Source organism: Phyllopteryx taeniolatus, chromosome 22 (genome assembly GCF_024500385.1).
Source record: "Phyllopteryx taeniolatus isolate TA_2022b chromosome 22, UOR_Ptae_1.2, whole genome shotgun sequence".
Lineage (NCBI taxonomy): Eukaryota > Metazoa > Chordata > Actinopteri > Syngnathiformes > Syngnathidae > Phyllopteryx > Phyllopteryx taeniolatus.
The window spans coordinates 2,571,778-2,590,782 of NC_084523.1; the positions used below are offsets into that span (position 1 = coordinate 2,571,778).

General features: G+C 44.3%; 4 protein-coding genes across 19 annotated transcripts in view; 2 read left to right on the forward strand and 2 right to left on the reverse strand.

Annotated features, from left to right (window-relative positions):
• Positions 1-286: 286 nt before the first annotated feature.
• creld2 (cysteine-rich with EGF-like domains 2) lies at positions 287-2,966 on the reverse strand. The gene is made up of 10 exons (XM_061761516.1): positions 2,609-2,966; positions 2,453-2,535; positions 2,000-2,110; positions 1,825-1,916; positions 1,503-1,679; positions 1,327-1,425; positions 1,177-1,260; positions 1,019-1,114; positions 659-799; positions 287-592 (listed from the first exon to the last, which is right to left on the reverse strand). Exons 1-10 carry the CDS (start codon positions 2,744-2,746, stop codon positions 534-536), a joined length of 1,080 nt encoding a protein of 359 aa, XP_061617500.1. The 5' UTR covers positions 2,747-2,966; the 3' UTR covers positions 287-533.
• A 215-nt stretch (positions 2,967-3,181) lies between these two features.
• On the forward strand, positions 3,182-7,799 carry alg12 (ALG12 alpha-1,6-mannosyltransferase). Its single transcript, XM_061761515.1, has 9 exons — positions 3,182-3,380; positions 4,053-4,185; positions 4,258-4,431; positions 5,796-5,990; positions 6,066-6,168; positions 6,384-6,608; positions 6,686-6,855; positions 7,244-7,319; positions 7,381-7,799. Exons 1-9 carry the CDS (start codon positions 3,222-3,224, stop codon positions 7,616-7,618), a joined length of 1,473 nt encoding a protein of 490 aa, XP_061617499.1. The 5' UTR covers positions 3,182-3,221; the 3' UTR covers positions 7,619-7,799.
• Positions 7,800-7,903: 104 nt separating this feature from the next.
• zbed4 (zinc finger, BED-type containing 4) lies at positions 7,904-14,354 on the reverse strand. Its single transcript, XM_061761507.1, has 2 exons — positions 14,204-14,354; positions 7,904-12,599 (listed from the first exon to the last, which is right to left on the reverse strand). Exon 2 carries the CDS (start codon positions 12,412-12,414, stop codon positions 8,707-8,709), a length of 3,708 nt encoding a protein of 1,235 aa, XP_061617491.1. The 5' UTR covers positions 12,415-12,599; positions 14,204-14,354; the 3' UTR covers positions 7,904-8,706.
• Positions 14,355-14,459: 105 nt separating this feature from the next.
• Positions 14,460-19,005, forward strand: part of brd1a (bromodomain containing 1a) — a 114,442-nt gene continuing 109,896 nt past the window's right edge. For all 16 annotated transcript variants that reach the window (XR_009786318.1, XR_009786321.1, XR_009786319.1 and 13 more), the window contains exons 1-2: positions 14,460-15,339; positions 17,099-18,506. Coding sequence is in view for 4 of the 16 variants with exons in the window: in XM_061761502.1 (XP_061617486.1) it covers positions 17,116-18,506 (1,391 nt within the window). In the remaining 12 variants the exon portion in view is untranslated. The remainder of the gene's footprint in view (positions 15,340-17,098; positions 18,507-19,005) is intronic.

Consider the following 19,005-nt stretch of genomic DNA (forward strand, 5'->3'; position numbering starts at 1 on the left):
AGCATCCTTCAGCCCCTGGATTTCAGACGTCGCAATCCACACATGGCCAATTAACACAATAACCACCCCTCCACAAGTTTCTCCGCCCATGACTTTACAGCTAGTCTCTTCGCAAGTACGATCATGTCAAAGCCCATAGGTAAGCAGAGCTGTAGTGTTGGCAAAGGTTAGTTTCATCTCGCAGCGTTCATCTACTTTCGATTGATTGGGTGAGTTTCGTCATTCACTACCACAAAAATGCACCTTTCACTCGCGCTGGAATTAGACAATTTGTTCACGTCAATGGTTAGATTGCATCTGCTTTATTTATAACACCTTTATTTACTTTAAAACAACACAAAAAATAAGGACAAATGCACAACAGAGACAAGCAACAACGGCATAAAATCTCAATGACTCCTTACTCCACAGGTAGAAAACTTTTTTTTTTTGCTGGCTGCTGTTTAAGTCCTGTAAGTGTTTTTTTCTGTGTTTATAATGAGCAGCGTCAAATATTCCCCCAAAGTTCTTTCTGGTCAGTGCCTCTTTTCTCATCAGAGCTCTGCATGAGGACTCTCATCCGTCTCAGATACTGCCGGCTCCTCTTCTTGGTCTGAGGACACAATAATGATTTAGGCACGACAACAAACTTCTATTATCCTTCAAGAGTGACACGAACCCTCTTGTGGCTTTTGGACACACTCTCCTTCTTTGTCCTCATAGCTGGCGGCGCAGACGCACTTGTAGCTGCCTTTGGTGTTGACACACTGCTGGTGCTCCTTTGTGCACACCGACTCGGTGTGGGAGCACTCATCGATATCTAGCGGGAAACCAAGACGAGTGAATATAAACTATCAATCCAGCCATCCATTTGCTGTACTGCTTAACCTCACTACCAGTACACTTATTTCCTTCTCAAAAACAAAAAACACCAACAACATTTCTGGATCATAGTTATTCTCAACAACTACAAATATAATAGAAATATGTACCTTTTCAAAACATAAATCTTTCTAACTTCTGATGACACCACACAAACCTGTGCAGGTGCCCTCAGTGTCTTGGTAGCCCCTGGCGCACGCCTGGCACTTGTCTGCACCGGCTCCAGTGCAGCCCGCGCACTCTTCCTCACAACCTGAGGCGACAAAAGAGCTCATTGTGAGCTCAATTTGAGTGAACTGAGATGTGCAGGTTGACCTTTGCAGGAGTAGGAGCCTTCTGTGTTGATGCAGTATTGATCTTCTTGACATGGAGGTGAGTCTTTGGAGCACTCGTCTACATCTGAAATCACATCCGATGTTTAAATGCTTTTGGCGATGTATTAATACTTTCTTACTTGAATTTTACCAATGCAGGATTCCTGGTCATCTTCCACCCAACCATCCTTGCACTCGTTGCAGTCCCGATTGGTCGCCCCGCTGCACGTCTTGCAGGAGGAATGGCATTCTAACGGCAGAGGAGATGCTCATTATTCAGTGAACGATAACAATCGGTGTGGTAAATAGGTAGGTGATGTTTCGCACCCGTGCACAGGGAAAAGGAGTCGTTGCGCACTTCGTTAAAGTAGCCGTCGATGCAGTCCAGGCAGAAGTCCCCCGTGTACTCGACGTCGCACGTGCACTTGCCGTCCCCTCCGCGGGTTCCGTCGCCGTCGCACTTGCCGTTCCCGTGACACGGTTTCTCGGGGCCTCCGACGCAAGCTTTGACAAACACACAGACAAAAAAAAAAAATAAAAAATGCTACTGCAACTTACGTTTGTGGTTTATGGCGGTAATACCCAACATTGTACAATTAAAATGTACTATTTTTGGCCAACATTGAGACCAGTGGTACAATTTCCTCACCATTGCAGTCAGGTCCAAATGTGCCTTTCGGACAGCACACTTCTATGGTGTCAATGCAGAACCACTTATGCAAATCAGGATGTTTCGTTTTCCTGCATTTGGGACCGCAGACAATAAGAAGATAAACAGAGTGAGCAGATGTTTTGACCAACATTCCGAGTCGACTCCCACGGACCTTTTAAACCACCACGTCTCAAACCGCTCCTCGTGCTCTTCGAGCATCCGGTTGCACTCAAAGCTGCTACTGTCGCACAACCCCTCCACGATCTCCATCAGTCGGATTTCACTGGAAGAAGCGGCGTCAAGAGATATGTGCTCGTTAAAACAATGATACATTTTCATGCTCATCCGATTTGTCAAGCTCAACGGTACACTTTTTAGGAGTTATTTTGTGTCACAACATATTTGGCGCAACACTGTGGCAGACACTCGAGCCCCCTGGTAAATATATTTTGAAAATATTGATCAATCTTTTACAATTAAAGTAACAGGTGACAGGGTTGCAAATCAATGCGAATAGAGTTTTTGCTCAAGAGTACATGGTAAATGGTCAAGAACATATGTAATATTGTAATTATATATGGTTGCTCGTGTGGTTTAGTTGAGATGACCTGGAGTTTGTTCTCACCTTGTCTCATATTTGGACAATTTCCTCTCCTCCCAGGCCGTGTTGCCCCCACCAAAATTTTGCTTTGCAGTTCTCTCATAGCCCTAAAAATACATCCAAACATCAAAAATACAAGATATGGGAGAACAGGGGAGTGTTTCCTACACGCTCGCTTACCTTTTGGAAATTGTCAGTAATCCGTTGGCAGGTCACACAAGCGCTTTTTAAATCCCTCTTCGCGTTCGTGACTTGTAAAAGTAAAACAAAACAGGACAAAAGCCCGAGAAGTCGCCGATGTGGACCCGTGGGCAGCATTTCACTGTTTCATTAGGGCACACAATAAAATCCACCCCACAACGTACTTGCTACTTTTGGTGCGCTGCACACAGCGGATTAGCTGTCTTCTAGTAGAAATAAACATTAGCGTTTAAATACAACGCGTAAATAAGGTAGTATTTACATGCCGGCTGAGGAAAAGATGCACGACTTGTAGTTTTCCGCTTCAGCCACTTCGCTCGAATTGTGGCGTGTGGCGATTGGCTCTTTGTGCCTGTCAATCAAACGGAAAGCCAATCACCTGCCGCCACGCTCGGGACAAGGAACGCATTTCCCACGTGAAAAATTCAAGAAGGCGAAATAAAATTGGAGAAATTCTCATTTTCCCCAAAAATGTGATTTTATTTCAAATGAATATTGTCTTTAAAATACAAAAAAAATCACCGATACAAAAAACAAGACGTACAGGTCAAATCCGGTCTAAACCGGATGTATTGACCATCCTGCAGCTGTCATGGCTGAAACAAATCATGTTTCGGGGCTTCCACTTCTACTTTTATTAACGTCCGTGGTTCTGTTACACTTATTTATCTGTCCGTTCACCAAAGTTGAAGAAAGCTTCAATTTGCAAGCGGCCCACGACCTCCTGTATCACACATTTGACTTTGACAAGGTAGGGAGTAGCAGCTAGTGCAGAGGAAGCTAATAAGCTAGGCTACCATTGTACACAGAAGTCACTCAGCACATTTTTGTTCAATCATGTGATGACAACGTCATGTAACTAGCAAAGTGTGAACGTGTAACTGAACTGAAAGGCTGTGGAATTAATAGAAAGACTGAGATGAATGTGCATTGATCAAATGTATCCAGTCACTTGGTCATTTTCACATGGAAAATATGGAATTAGGCTAAAATTGGGATTTCTTAGAATCAGTGTCACAAATAGTAACCTGAATGTCCAGGTGATGTTTGGAAAGGTACGATACATTTGGTAAATGTCTCCATAAATTTGCTCAGATTCGCTCACTTTGTATGGAAAATGTGATTCCTGAAAATGGGGGACTTTTTAAGGTGACATCATTTCCAGTGGGATTTATTTATTTATTTATTTGGGTCATGGAAAATAAGGAATTGTGGGAATTTGGAAAATGTACAAAAAAAAAATTGTTGCCCAGGTGTCCTGAAAGAGCAAAATATATTGATGAATTAAAAGTGTCAAAGTTTTAGGACAAAATGTGTCATAATTATAATAAAGTTACTTTTTGTAAATCATCCTAATTAATAAACTTGAATGAATCGATGTATATCTTTTTTAATGTACACTGTTATTGCTGGTGTCTTCCAGTATGACCACCATGAGTTCCCTGGTGTGGTTCCACGAACCTTCATTGGTCCCCTGCTCATCTGCATCCTTTGCTCCCCTGTTGTGTTTCTGTCTTCTCTGCTGAATGCGCCGAAGTTCTCCGCACAGCTCATCGGTACATCACTTACATCTCGCCCAGTTGTCAAAACTCCGTCTCACAACGTTGTTTTTTGCCCGTTGTGTTCAGTCCGAGCCTCTCTAGGAGTGTGCGTGATCGCTGCGCTATGGCACATGCGACGAGAGGTGAGGAGGCAGTTTGGCTCCACGGTGGCGCTCCTCTTCTGCCTGATGTGCGCATCTCAGTTTCACCTCATGTTCTACAGCACCAGGACGCTCCCGAATGTCTTTGCGCTACCAATTGGTAAGATGTGCCACTGTGAAAATTAATAGGATTCTTTTTGAGTACGGTGAACTAGTGGTTAGCACATCTGTCAGGCGAGAGGTCCTGGGTTTGAATCTCGGCTCTGACGCTCCTATGTGGGGTTTGGATGTTCTCCTCGTGCTTGCGTGGGTTTTCTCCCGGTACTCTGGTTTCTTCGCACAGCCAAAGAACATGTATGTTAGGTTTATTGAAGACTCTAAATAAGTGGTGTGGCCCACAGCATATTCCAATACTAGAATTAAACATGGACCAAGAGGTTAACACATTTTAATTACAAATTAAAATGTTGAAAATAATAATAAATCAAATAATAAATTTGAAATAAAAATCTACAAAAAAAGGTTTAATGTCACAAGATATTACACTTTGTATTTTAGTTTTAAAATGTGGGGGGGGGGGGGAAAGTTTTACGAATATTTTACACACATTTAGAATTGCACAAATGTTTGAATGTTACAAGAAATAATGCTATTTTGCCTTTTTTTAATTGAAGAAATGTTTAAATTTACATTACGTGAATGTTACAAGAGATGTAGTTTTGCTGTTTTTAATTTAAGAAATTGTTGTATTTAACATAAAAAATAGAAAAGTTCAATCAAGATATCACATGAAGACATAACTTTTTGCTTTGTCACCAATAAAAAAAAAAATAATTTAGAAAGGGTATCACACTGTTGTTTTAAGTTGAAAATATAAATGTTAAAAAGTTTACAGGATTAAACCTTGTATTTTGAATTTTCAAAAATTCAAAAAAGTTTTAATAAAAACATTTTTTTTTTTTAAATTGTAAAATATTCGGATGTTACAAGATACTTTTGTTTACAGTATTTTGCTTTTTTTTTATTTAAGAAACTGTTTGACCTGTTTTTATTTAACAAATCAATAAAAGAAAAGTTTGTTCCTCATTACTAGTTAAGAGTTATTACTTTGACTAATACTTAAAACCTTTTGCTTTGTCACTGTTCACATTGACAAAAAAATATTTTTTTTTTAATTGTTGAAAAAAAGTGCATTGAATGTTACAAAATATCACACTTCATATTTTATGTAAATTAAAAAAAAATAAAAAAAAAGCTCAGTAAAAATGTACCACACATTTAAAATTGCACAAAATTTGAAAGATACTATTTCACTCTAATTTGATACTTTTCATTTCAGAAATAAAGTATTGCTTTTATCAAACCAATAATTAGAAAAATTAAATGTTGGAAGATATCACATGAATAATGTTTTCCTTTGTCACAAATAATAACGTAATCTGAGAAGTAGACTGTGATTGATTTAGATTGTGATTGATTTAGTTGACTTATTTTTTGAAATACACTGTTCATTTTGTCTCCAAGTCCTTGTTGCATTCACCTCTTGGATGTCTAACAAACACGGTAGCTTCATCAGCCTCTCCGCCTTCGCCATCATTGTGTTCCGATCGGAGCTCTGCATCTTTTTGGGTCTCATGTTGGTAATATCACTGTTGAGCAGAAAGCTTGGCCTACTGGAACTTCTTTACTACGCCGTTCCTGCTGGATTGCTCTCAATGGGTAAGTGAGAGACTAGCACTATGCATTTAGTTTGCCATATTTGGAGCAAGCTTTGGATTTTGTATGTTTTTGCAGCTCTGACTGTGGCGATTGACACTTTCTTTTGGAGAAAACCTTTGTGGCCAGAAGGTCAGGTGTTATGGTACAATACCATTCTCAACAGAAGTTCCAACTGGGGAATATCCTTTACTCTATACCGTTATTTGTATTAAACACTAATGCCTGATATCCTGTAAACCAACTACCCATTTTCACAATAAGCAGTGGGTAGAAACACCAGTGTGGGAGGGGTAAAACTATTGGGAAAAAAACCCTCTGAGGACAAGCGCTATCTAAAATGGAATGGACATCTTTTCGGAATTCCCATTTAGTGTCTCCTTGACTCCCCTTTCAAACCTCACCCTTTCTCTGGTATTTTTACTCTGCTTTGCCCCGCGGCCTCGGCTGCACGCTGCCGTTCGTCCCCTTGGGGCTCCTTGACCGGCGGATGAGGCTCCGGCTGCTACCCGCCGTCGCCTTCATCCTCGTCTACTCGCTGCTGCCACACAAAGAGCTGCGTTTCATCATATACACTTTCCCCGTGTTCACTCTGGTGGCTGCTCGAGGCTGCTCGTTTATGTTCGTACATACAAACAACATGGAATCTTAATGGGGAAAAAACGTGCCACAACATAATATTGCTTTTTGTCTTGTAGTTTGAACAACTACCATAAATCTTGGATGTATAAACTGGGTTCGGCTGTAGTGGTGGGCCAGCTGTTGATGAACGGCGCGTACTCCGGTGTTTGCCTCTACGTTTCCCATCACAATTACCCAGGAGGCCGAGGGATGCAGGAACTACACAGGCTGTTGCCAGCCACGGCAGGTAGGAATTACCTGTAGACCAGGAGAGTGCAAACCATTGTGCTAAAGCACCACATTTGATTTTTAAAACAGGCATATGGGCCATATTAGTATATTAGGTAAAAAAAAAAAATTTAAAAAAAGCATATTGTGATGATGCAGTAGATGTGTGAATGTCACTTCTTACATATCTTAAAACTGTATTGTATTCAAGTGTATTTTGTAATCACACATTTGGAATGGACCTTGATTTCATTGTATCGCCACCATACAATGACAGAAAATGTAAATGCTTACTGGGCCTGATTAAAGAGCGGAGCGGGCCTTACTTTGGCCCAGCCCTGCTTTAGATGGTATTGACAGATAAAACAATTGTTTTGCAACATATAAAATGCATGTCATCTTCTCAGACGTCTTTGTTCACATTGACACCTACGCTGCCGAATCAGGAGTATCTCGCTTCTTGGAGCAGCACCAACATTGGAGGTTAGTGGAAGCCAAACTTATGTTATACGTTTTTGTTTTTTTTAACCCTTTTACTCAACAGATATGACAAACGTGAGGATTTGCACCCAGCAAGTCCTGACATGAAAATGTTCTCGCACCTCCTAATGGAGACAAACGCCACAAAGATGGAGCTCCTCCAGGACACTCATCGGCCCCTGGCGTTCATACAAGGCTATGACGGCATCGCCTGCCACTTGTTTCACTTCCCTCCTTTTAGCGTGGCATTGACAAGAAAAACTGTACTGATGCAGAGGACCACGTTCAAGGGGTCTCATTAAGGAGTCAGGTGACCAGCAATCCCACTTATTTCCTCAGGGTTTACATGAAAGAAACGAGTATGTGTGAATCCTAAACCTTTTTGCGAGCATGACGTGTTACTGAATGTGATTGAGTGGTTGGATATTGGTGGTATGTTCTAAAAAATATTCATAAAGATACTTTTTCTTATTCTCTTCTTTACTTTTGGACATGCATATTTTATATGGAAAAAAAAAATACAGCCTGAACGGAATTGCCCCACAAACTAAAACCTGTTCACGAAAAGAAAAACAAATGTGCTCGCGTAACATAAGGAAAACCTTTATTTACAACGGGCCGCAATATTTGCGTGGTTCCAGTTCAATTCTAAAACATTTATCAAATCAAGTTCAGAATTTCTTATAAAATGCACAGTACATTTCTTGACTCAAACCCATAAATTAATCCCAACATAAACCCAAATTGTGCTTATTACGAGACATTGTATATTCCAAACCTCTTAATTCTTGAAAATACAGCATTATCTTAAGTCTTATTAAAACAATTCAAGTAAAAATGTGTCAATCTCTAAATGACAGTACCATGAGCCACAATTACACAATGAAAATTAAATAATATTAAGTTAAAACTTTTTCAGTCACAGCATTTATTTTTGGGCCTTGTTTTCATCAAGAAAACTCTGCATCAGTAATCGAGAATATTCAGTGGCAAACCTGAAGTGGATTGCGCAGATTAACTATAATATTTACAGCAGTTTGACCTGAAGTACATTTGGATAAGGCACAAGGAGAGAGTCGAGAGAAAAAACACACACTTATTAATGAGCAAACGCACAACCCCTACAGCTACAAAACCCCTCCCTCCCTGATGCACCTCTCACTGAGACTTTTCATGAAACCTTCTTCAAAGTGTTCAAACAGTAGTACACACAATACAATTACCCCCCCCCCCCCCCCCCCCACCCCCCCCAACAAACCTGGCTGCAGCATTGAAATAAGCTCAATGTTTAAGTGATACTGTACATCACACAATAGAACACCCCATTTCACAGCTACTGTATGTCTCTTGGTCCTTAATTAATAAAAGGGCTTTTCAAGTTAATGTTTCATCAATATTTAAAATAAATGAGCGGGAGGTTGACCTTGAGGAAGAGCAGACCCTCCATGTTTTCCAGCGAAGGCCTGGGATGGTTCAGGACACAGTTGACGCTCGCCGTGCTGAACAGTGCCTCGGCCGGGACGGTGCTGGGAGGGCAGCCCACGTAACGGGCGGCTACTTTGGCGAGCTCGGGCCACAGGAACTTCTTCAGGTTCCAGTAGTCGAGCGGGTCACAGCTTTGATCAAGTATGTCCTCCTCGAGGTACTCCAGCACTGCCAGTTCGGAGGACTTTGGTTTTTCCTCGTGTTTCACTTTTTGCCTCAAGTCTGCCATCAGGGACCAGATGTTGTCCCTGTGGGAAGGGACGCCGTCAGACACCGGGGCCTCGTTACAACCGTTGGGCAGTGAAGAGGTAGAAGAAAACAGGTCCAGCTCCTGGATCAGCTCTTGCTTACATCGTTCTGCTTCTTCCTCCGTGAATAATGAAGTCTTGTATCGTGGGTCCAGCATGGTCGCCCAGGTGAAGCGCGGGTCGTTCAGAGTGGCCGACATCCTGCTTACCATGGCTTCTTTGAGAGACTTGAGCATGTTGTCTATGCCCACGGTCTCGTCGAATAGCAGGTCAATCTTTCTATTCAGGATGTGAATCAGCGGTATCACTTGTCCCAGAGTGGCAGTGCGGTTGCGGATTTCCCGGTAGGCGACCTCGAAAGATTTCAGCGCGTTGCAGACGGACTGCATCACCTCCCACTGGTCGCAGCTGATAATTTCCCTGAAATTGCACTCAATTGACATCTCGTCAATGGCTTTCTTTTGTTCCACCAGCCGCTCCAGCATTAGGAAGGAAGTCCTCCATTTCGAGGGGATGTCCTGAATGAGTTGGTTCTCTGGTAACTGGTGGTCCCTCTGGAGCTCGACCAGCTTCTCTTTAGCCTTGGCCGAGCGGTGCACACGTTCGCAGATCTTCCGAGCGATACTCAGAAGGTTTTGAACCATCCTCTGGCTCTTTATGGCTTCACTAACAATGAGGTCGATGGTGTGGCCAAAACACTGCACAGTGACATGGCCGTGGTCCTCCAGATTGTTTCTTATGTTGGCATTATCAGTTACAGTGAAACCCCTCTTCAGACCCGGTGACGTGATCCAAGAATCCCACAGATACTCGAGCTGCTTGGGGATGTCATGCATATCTTGATCACAGTCTATTTGGGACACGCTGAGAAGAGCTGAACAGTGAAAGTCCTGGCCCTGGGGTCTGACGCTCGATTCGTACGTCGCCCAGTGGGCGGTGAGGGTCAAGTATTCTTTTGTCTGGCTGCTGACCCAAATACTCGTCGTGAAGTGGACGACTCCACCCTCAGCCTCTTTCAGATGCGTCAGCACAACGTCCCTCACCTTTTCATACATCTCTGGTATTGCAGTGCTGGTAAAGTAAGAGGAGGGTGGGAGACAATACTGAGGCTGGAGGTACTCGAGAAGTCTGCTCAGTCCAGCATTCTCCACCATAGCTGATGGCTGAAGATCCAGTGCAAGCATTTCAGCAATAAGTTTGGTAATTTTTTTGGCAACCGGGTGGTGTTCATCAAACCTCCCGTGATTCTGTTCCGTTTTGTAAACCGACATATCCACGAGCTCTTGTTTGACGTGAATTCCAGCAGACGGTGCTTCACCTGAGATAGCGTTGTTGCTTTCAAGAAAATGTCCATGGAACCTTTGCATGTGCCTGAAGAGGCAGCTTGTGCCGAGGTTAGTAGTCTTTTTGCCTCTGCTAATAGTGCGGCTACAGTGCAAACAGACCACCTTGGTGGGGTCAGCGGGTGAAATTGAAAAATGGTTCCACAGTTTGGATGTCTTCTTACTGAAAACAGTTTGTGGCTTTTTCTTGCTGGCGGGGCTTTCAGTTTCTTTGGCTGAAACGTCGTCTGGTGTGATGTAGGGTTGGGGGGAGGGCTCTTTGTCATCTGCAGCTTTTTGGTTTTGGAGGACGTCTGGGTGTCGCCTCATGAGGTGCCTCATTAGACAGCTTGTACCAAAGTCCCCCCGTTTCCCTCGACTGATGACGCACGGACAGTAACGGCACAGTGCTTTTAACTGGTCAACTGGTGACACAATGAAATGTTGCCAAACTTCTGATTTCACCCGTTTCATGATTTTCTTGTTTTGCTCGAAAATAACATGATTCTGGTTGTGGCTGGGAACCTCAGAGAGATCACATGGTGAGGAGGTTGAGGGCGTATCCTGCCCGTGAGCACCGGGCAGATGGAGAGAGGACTCTTGTTCAGTCAGAAGCATCGCCTCGTCAGATTCCTCTTTGATATCCATGCTTTCCACCGTAGTCTGCGGTAGCTCATCTAATATCGTTTCCGGTGAAGACGGGAGAAGAGGCGATTCCTTTTTTATGTCCAGTGGGTCATGTAACAGTGTGCGTGACAGCAGTGAAGGCGGGTTTGAGTAGGGTGGAGGAATGTGATTGCCCAGTCCATTTTCCTCAATGACAACCTCTTTGTGGGCCCGCCACATATGACGAATAAGACAGCTCGTCCCGAGATCTTTCCCATTCTTGCCCCTGCTGAATTCATTCATGCAGTGGATGCATACCGCTTTGGAACTGTCCACGGGTGAAAGGTAGAAGTGTTTCCACACGGCTGATCTCCGACGGGAACTTGAGCTTTTTGGGTTGCTAGGAAGGCGCTCGTGCCCTGCGTCAGGTATCTCTTCGAGGTTGTTTTCACTGGAATGTGAAGAGTCAAGCGCACTGTAGATTGCGTCCATGTTCGCAAATGGTTCAAGTTTTGGTTCAACTTTGGACAACACTTCTTTGGATGACAAGTCTGAATTTTCAGCCGAGGATGTGGACGGTGAAGTGTTTTTTGACCCGGAGTACAGCAAACTGTTTATGTCTCCGTTTTTTGGCGAGTTTGGGGAAGAAGGGATCAAGGAGGAGGCTGAAGTACTCAGATTAGGTGTCGGTGCATCTGCTCCCTCTTGGAAAAGCATCGTCGGGTGAGCCCTTCGTACGTGCCTCATCAAACAACTGGTACTGAGGTCTTTTTCATTCTTGCCCCGACTGAACTCTTTCATGCAATATAAACAGATTGCTTTGGTATTGTCCCTTGGCGATATACAGAAATGATTCCATGCGGGAGATTTTTTCCGTGGGTTGCTTTGACTTCTCATAGACGCCAAAAGGCTCTGGGTGACAGCATCCATTGCAACATCATAAAGAGTGCTCGTATAGCCACTTAATAAATTACTATAGTCGTCCCCATCTCGAGTCAAAAACGGTCCAAATGAGCTACCAAATGCTAGTCTTTCAAAATCTTGTGTTTCATCCTCTAAATCATTTGTATCTCGACTTTCATCTTTGATATGCTGAGTGGGCTCATTTTCATATTTGTCATTGTCTGGATGGATGCTGAGCCATTTGCTTGAAAGAGATGGAGAGGCCGGATCCGTTTCTTTTTTTGTGTCAGACTCCGACTGTTTGTCACCCTGAGAAGAAAGATGGCTTGAGCAGAAAAGGTCTTTGTCCAGTGTTTTTGAGATACACGATGAATTTGCATCAGTTGTCTCGCGTGGCTTCATGCTGTAGGATTTAAAGACGTATCCATCCTGCCCCTCGATTTTCAAGCAAGTGCCTTTTGCCTCTCGTTTCTTTTCTATGGAGCTATTGAGTGAATCCTCACTCACGCGAGACACCTCTTCCTGCCTGTCCATGGCAGCAGCCTAAAGATTTCTGTCTTGTTCGTCAGGTCTGCCTTGTCAAATGGGATTACTTCGGGTCATTGGCTGGGCGATTCTCATGCAGGTGTTCTTATGTTTGTGTGGCTGTTCGGGTCACAGGATCCCACCTTGTCCCTCTCCATTTATAACCCAAATAGTTCCACCTCTCCACACACAACCTAGACAGAGTGAAATAAGGTCAGAGTCCATTCACTTCACAGATATGACAACAGGCAATATACGCTTGGATGTGGGAAATATAGTCTGTCTACATATTCCAGTTGCATAATATTAACTCAAGCGAGCACCGTTTACAATTTTGGTTGTGTAGAAGTAGCTTGGGGACCAAATCATTTCAGATTTTAGACTCATATTTGGATAGCTGTTGGAGAGACACTAGTTCACTTCCTGTCCTCTTGCGCAACCCTTAACTGCATGATGTGCAATGTTTTTCAGTATTGTGTGTTGTAACCAAAGGCCGTCCATCTGTCTCGTCAATTTTCAATGCTGCCTATCCTCATGTGGGTTGTGGGTGAGCCTAATCCTATCCCAGCAGAATTTGGGTATGAGGCAGGGTGGAGCGTACACCCTGAACTGGTCGCTAGTCAGTGACGGGGCACATTCCAGACACGCATCCATTTGCGCTCACATTCACCATAGGGACAGTTCAGTTTTCAATGACCCTCACATTTTAGAATGTGGGAAGAAGCTGGAGCATCTTTATTAAAAAAAAAAAAAAAAAGGCAAGTACGAGGAGAGAACATGCAAGTGCTGAGATTTGAACACCAACCCTCAGAACTGTAAAACAGACGTTCTATCCACTAGGTCCATCGCTCTGTCCAGAACTAAATGCCATTGCCATGCATACAAAGTAAAACTTCAATTTAATGTGTTGTTCCAAAAGAATTTCGAAAGTATTATCATTGTTGTTATGGAAATATTATGCGTCCTATTTAACTGACAAAACGATAAAAAAAATGAAACAATGGAAAAGTACAGTTACACTGGCCTGAGTACGCAAGTATTACACTGTTAAAACCAGGGTCATTTCTAAATAACCATAACATAGGCCTATTACACAAATAATTCGTTTTTTAGATGCGACCAATATGATCATATTCATTAAACCATTGCTAATTAAAATGTAGTCGTATTTCAATCGTCATGACAGAGAAAACAAGCGAAGGCATTTCGCAAACGGTAACTGACAGCAGCAACCTTTTCCGGGTTTGGCTAAAGTGCTAGTCCGGAAGGACAACAGAATACAGCCACCAGACATTACCACTTTTACCAACTTTAACCAGCTTTAGTTCGAACCATAAACAATAACGGCACTTCATAGTACGCTAAATACGAACGACACACAAGTCGTAACGCATTCATAATAAACACGTAGTTAGGGCACACCATCAGTAAACATGGTTGCTATCCTTGTGCTAACGAGGTTAGCCTCGAGGCTAATGCACGCACCAAAACAAACAGTCGCGTATAACACTGTTATGATCCGGCAATAGCACGCACATGTACTGCCGTTTGATTCCTACGAGGGTTGTGGGGGTCCATAATCGAGGCTCGACTATTTAGGAGCGCACCGTAACTGCTAACTGCTTAGCAAGCAGCTAGGCCGTACACAGGACAAACTAGCTAAACCTGGCGAGGTAGAACCCTGTCGAACCCAACTCAAATCGGACCAGTTCTACCCGACGACGGCCCCTGTCCGGTATTTAAAAAAAACAAAAAACACGGCACCCACGCGTGGATCCGTCACGGGCCGTTGACTTACCGTGAAGTGTTGCCACAGCGTTTCGGCCCATAAACGGTTAATTGTGCCACATTTGATTGATCCGGACTGGGGGCTTCACTTTGTTGCTTTTGTCTGCACGTTCGGCCGAAGCAGCTCCACACAGCGTCGGACGGAAGGAACAGGTTTTTAATGATGTCACCGGGGCGCTTTAGGAACGGCAAAGGGGGCGGGGGCGGTGGCGGTGGCGGGGGGGCGATGATGTAGGGACATTCATTGCGCGACACCACTTTGATGTTCGTCCAAGGAGCACTTCCAGCCGTTTCTGCGTGACTTTGAACTGATTGCAAATGTTTAATGTGGGACATGACAATGCGCGCCGTTGACGTCAGTTTAAAGACCTGCAAGAGGTTGTCCCTCGTTCGATTCAACGTGTGCTGCGTTCACTGTCATTGAAAGAGCATTCGCGATCCACGTTTCATGGCAATAATATGTTACAAGGGTGGATGTTGAGCGGCTCTGTATTTCTCTATTTTTTTAGGGTTGTGAATGGAAAGTGGTTACCAGAGTGGTGGAGCTGAGTTTGGGAATAAATAAAAACGTCTTGTGTGTCAGCTATGTCATATTGGCCGCCAGGGGGGGAAAGGCTAAGTCGAATGACCCAGCACATGGTGGGAAGTAAACCCCTCCCGGTCGCTAGCTTTTGGTAGCTCTCTTCCGTGCTTTTGTTTTCGGGCGTAGCTTTGTCTATGTGTGCATGAAGCGTCGTCAAACGATTGCGTGACAGATGGGGCTTTTGTGTGAAATACGACTCGCGGCCAACATGACCTCCAGCGTCACGCGTCGAGTGGTGCGTGCGGTGGGAGTTGTCTGGTGAAAAATGCATTGTTGTGTCGAGGGGGGGTGGAAGAGCCGTCCGGGCTTCTGCCACCGCCGCCGTCGTCGCTCTGCTATTCACTCGGCCAAGCGATTCTCACGATTATGAATAGCCTTTTAAACCCAAATACTATCGCCGGGACACGAACAAGACACCAAGCATCTTTGCGTTCGTATTAACAATTGAGTTTTAGTCGCCCAATTGGATGAGAACTCTGCGTGCGGGAAGGGAGCCACTTAGCAGGCCCTTTCGCCATTGCTTTGTAAGGCTGCTGGCAAGCTAACACCGTTATCAACCCAAGGTATGAGCTTGTCACTTTATTCTTTGCAATGTAACACGCGCAGCCGCGACACAAGTCTGCAAGTTGATTTCACATTGTATTCAAATGGCTCGTGTTGACTTTGACGCTGTTTTTCGGGGGCCTGGAGCTCTTCGTGCTAGTTAGCCAACTAGGTGGCTAATGTTATTGTTAGCCACTCGCCTACTTAGAATCGCCAATAAATAACATACTGCACTGTAAGAGGCTCGTTGCCGTGCCAAAACGTGGGCAAGTGCTAACTTTTGCAGTGCCGTTCAATGACCGAGGGTGTCCGCCTCTCACTGAAGTTAAATGCCCCCATGCACTCATCCAACTGCAAACTTTTTTTTTTTTTTTTTGCTGTTCTGCACTGAACGACAGGCTCGACTGCAGTGTTTGTCAACCACATGAGCAAAGTCGTACAAATATCACGGCACGCCACCAAACAAAATGGTCACAAAAACCATTTGTATCTAAGTAATGATGCTCTCAACTCAAATTTATTCACAAATGTATTTTCTAAGTGTGAAATCTGGGCTTGTTAAACACAGTACACTACAGCTTTCTGTTGTGTGAATATGAAGTGGACGCGCAGTTGGTACCTTCTGCCATCTCGTGCAAGAGCATTTAATATGTTCTGCCTGTCACCATAGGTTGCTGGCATAGATCAGTGATTCTCACATTTTGATTTCTCACAGATGTGTCGTCAGACATCATCATTGGTGCTGCGGCAAATGATCAAATTTCGCTCAATTAGTCTGAAAATGGATTTTTAATGACAAATATATATTTGTTGAGATATGTATGTGATTGGCCTTTTGTGAAAGGCAAAACAATGAAATGTTCTTGCAATGGATTGCAGGTCCAATAAAACTGTCCACTTTTTGCCATTCATGAAAAACAATAAGTTAAGGATTCAAGTTTATCAGCTTTGTATTCAATTATCCATCCATCCATTTTCTTGACCGCTTATCCTCACAAAGGTCCCCAGCTATCTTCAGGCGGGAGGCGGGGTACACCCTGAACCGGTCGCCAGCCAATCACGGGGCACATAGAAACAACCAACCATTCGCACTCACATTTACACTTACGGGCAATTTAGAGTCTTCAATCAACCTACCATGCATGTCCGGAGTGCTCGGAGAAAACCCACCGAGGCACGGGGAGAACATCCAAACAGGCGGTACCGGGTTTTGAACCCCGGTCATCAGAACTGTGAGGCAGATGTGCTAACCAGTCTCTACCGTGCCGGCTTGTGTTCAATTAAACAGTGAGATTTCACACAGAATATACGTTATTTGTAGGATGGAAATATTTTTGGGATGAAGTGAAATTGGATAAATTCCTGCAGCACACCAGATGATCAACATCTCAGTGGGAATCACTGCATTACACAATCCTCATCGTTGTTCGAAGATGTAAAATTTGTATGGACATCAATTTACGAAATCTCCTGAATATCAATTTTATCACTATCAAGTCAGCAGTCTTCCACTGTAAAAGCATTTCCCCACTCCGCCCATCACTCGCTCACTTTTTGACCCAATGAACATTTTACATTAGAAAAATCCCACGGCACATGCATACACGCACCCACATACATTATAATTAGCCCAATGAATTATTAAGCATTCCTTGGGTCCATTTAAAGATGCTTATCAATCCAAGCTATTATTATTATTATTATTGCTATTATTAAATGCTTGTCAATACTGATTTGGATGAATCACTGCGAGTGTACATCGTGTGTTTTTCTCCACAGAAACACGGAGCAACAAGATGAAGAAGAAAGCCCGGAACCACCGAGTTTCGGCACCGCAGAGGCCTTCGTCGCCCATCAAGCCCTCACCCAACAAACAGATCCTGACGTACGCTCAGGCGCAGCGCATGGTGGAGTTTGAACTCGACGGCCGCATCCATCGGCTCAGTGTCTTTGACCGGCTCGACGTGATCTCTGACGGCGACCCCGTGTTGCGGGAAATGGTGGAGTGTGCCAAAAACAAGGAGAACGCAGACAAACCACAGCAGCAGGTTCTGTTGAGGTCTGTCCGATTAAAAAACAACCGGGACAAGAGAAAAGCTGCACTGGGCATCACTGCTCAGAAAGAAGGAGGCGGGCATCCTGTCAGTGTTCATCCCGGTCCGAAACTCCCAGAGCCTAAATTTCGGACTGTAGAATATAACTTGCCAGCAGTTCCTAAACTTCATTCTTCTTATTATAAATACGAAGAGAAGACCGAGGAAGAGCTTGATGAGGAAACCGAGTACGACATGGACGAGGAAGATTACGCCTGGCTTGATTTGGTCAACGAAAAGCGACGAAGTGAAGGCGCCAGCCAGGTGTCTTTCAACGTCTTTGAGTTCCTTATTGACCGCTTTGAGAAAGAGTTGTACCTAGAAGGCTTGGATAAAGGCAGCGAGAAGCAAGCTTCTGTGGACGAAGACACGGTGTGCTCCATCTGCATGGACGGCGAATGTCACAACAGCAACGCCATTCTCCTCTGCGACCTGTGCAACGTGGCCGTGCACCAGGAGTGTTACGGCGTCCCCTACATCCCCGAGGGCCAGTGGCTTTGCAGACACTGCCTGCAGTCGCCAATGCAGCCCGCCGACTGCGTCCTTTGTCCCAGTAAGGGCGGGGCGGTGAAAAAGACGGACGACGACCGCTGGGGCCACGTGGTGTGCGCCCTCTGGGTCCCTGAGGTGGGCTTCTCCAACACTACCTTCATCGAGCCCATCGACGGCGTCCGGCACATCCCGCCGGCCCGCTGGAAGCTCACCTGTTACCTGTGCAAAGAAAAGGGCGTCGGGGCGTGCATCCAGTGCCACAAAGCCAACTGCTACACCGCCTTCCACGTCAGCTGTGCCCAAAAAGCCGGCCTCTTCATGAAGATCGAGCCCGTTAAAGACATGACTGAGTCAGGCGAGCCCACCTTGTCATTGAAAAAGACCGCCTACTGTGGTGCTCACACACCCAATGGCTGCGTGAGGAGGAAACTCGCAATCTACGACGAGGTCAAACCCAAGAATGGACTATGTAGCAAAGTGGACAAAGTTCCAAGAGCTGCTCAATGTAAAGGGAAACAGAAGAAAAAGACTAAAAAACCTGAGCCTGATGTTAAAAGTGAGGTGCCAACTCCTGCTGTTGTGCCTACGTTTCCTGATCATAGGTACAACAACTGCAACTAATATTTTTATAGCTTTGGCCTCAGCACAAAAGCAGCCAATGGGCAAGTTTTTCCAGTTAATTTCATTATTATAACGACTCGATCCGGTGCAAAGTGGCACACAGCAATGCTCATTTGAGCCGCCTAGCGTTGGAAAGGTAGCCCTCAAATTATATTTACTCATTTTTCTGGCAGTTGAAGTGCTCAAGTTTTTCCTCTCCATTCATTTTCTCACTGTTGTGAATGGAAGTACTGTAAGTCACCAATCATGTGTAATTTCTTATACTGTTCCGGTGCCAGACTAAATCCTGTTATGTACTAGCCATTGTTAATTGGATCAAAGCGAACTTTTTAAATATTTCTTTAAAGGCACAGAATGCTTCAAATCCTTACCAATCCATCTTTGTTGTGTTTTTGTGACGGCCCGTTACTGGATTGGCTCTCGTGATTGGGGTTTGTGTTTCTCGTCACGCGTGAAGGCTCCGGCGAATTGCTTACCTTG

Excerpts from the sequence above, each read along its gene's own strand:
- alg12 (XM_061761515.1), top strand. The coding sequence starts at position 3,222 with ATGGCTGAAACAAATCATGTTTCGGGGCTTCCACTTCTACTTTTATTA. Across the intron at positions 4,432-5,795 it reads TGTCTTTGCGCTACCAATTG|TCCTTGTTGCATTCACCTCT; the intron begins GTAAGATGTGCC and ends TTTGTCTCCAAG. Across the intron at positions 6,169-6,383 it reads AACAGAAGTTCCAACTGGGG|AACCTCACCCTTTCTCTGGT; the intron begins AATATCCTTTAC and ends ACTCCCCTTTCA.
- zbed4 (XM_061761507.1), bottom strand. The coding sequence starts at position 12,414 with ATGGACAGGCAGGAAGAGGTGTCTCGCGTGAGTGAGGATTCACTCAAT.
- creld2 (XM_061761516.1), bottom strand. The coding sequence starts at position 2,746 with ATGCTGCCCACGGGTCCACATCGGCGACTTCTCGGGCTTTTGTCCTGT. Across the intron at positions 1,917-1,999 it reads GAGACGTGGTGGTTTAAAAG|GAAAACGAAACATCCTGATT; the intron begins GTCCGTGGGAGT and ends TCCCAAATGCAG. Across the intron at positions 1,261-1,326 it reads TGACCAGGAATCCTGCATTG|ATGTAGACGAGTGCTCCAAA; the intron begins GTAAAATTCAAG and ends ATGTGATTTCAG.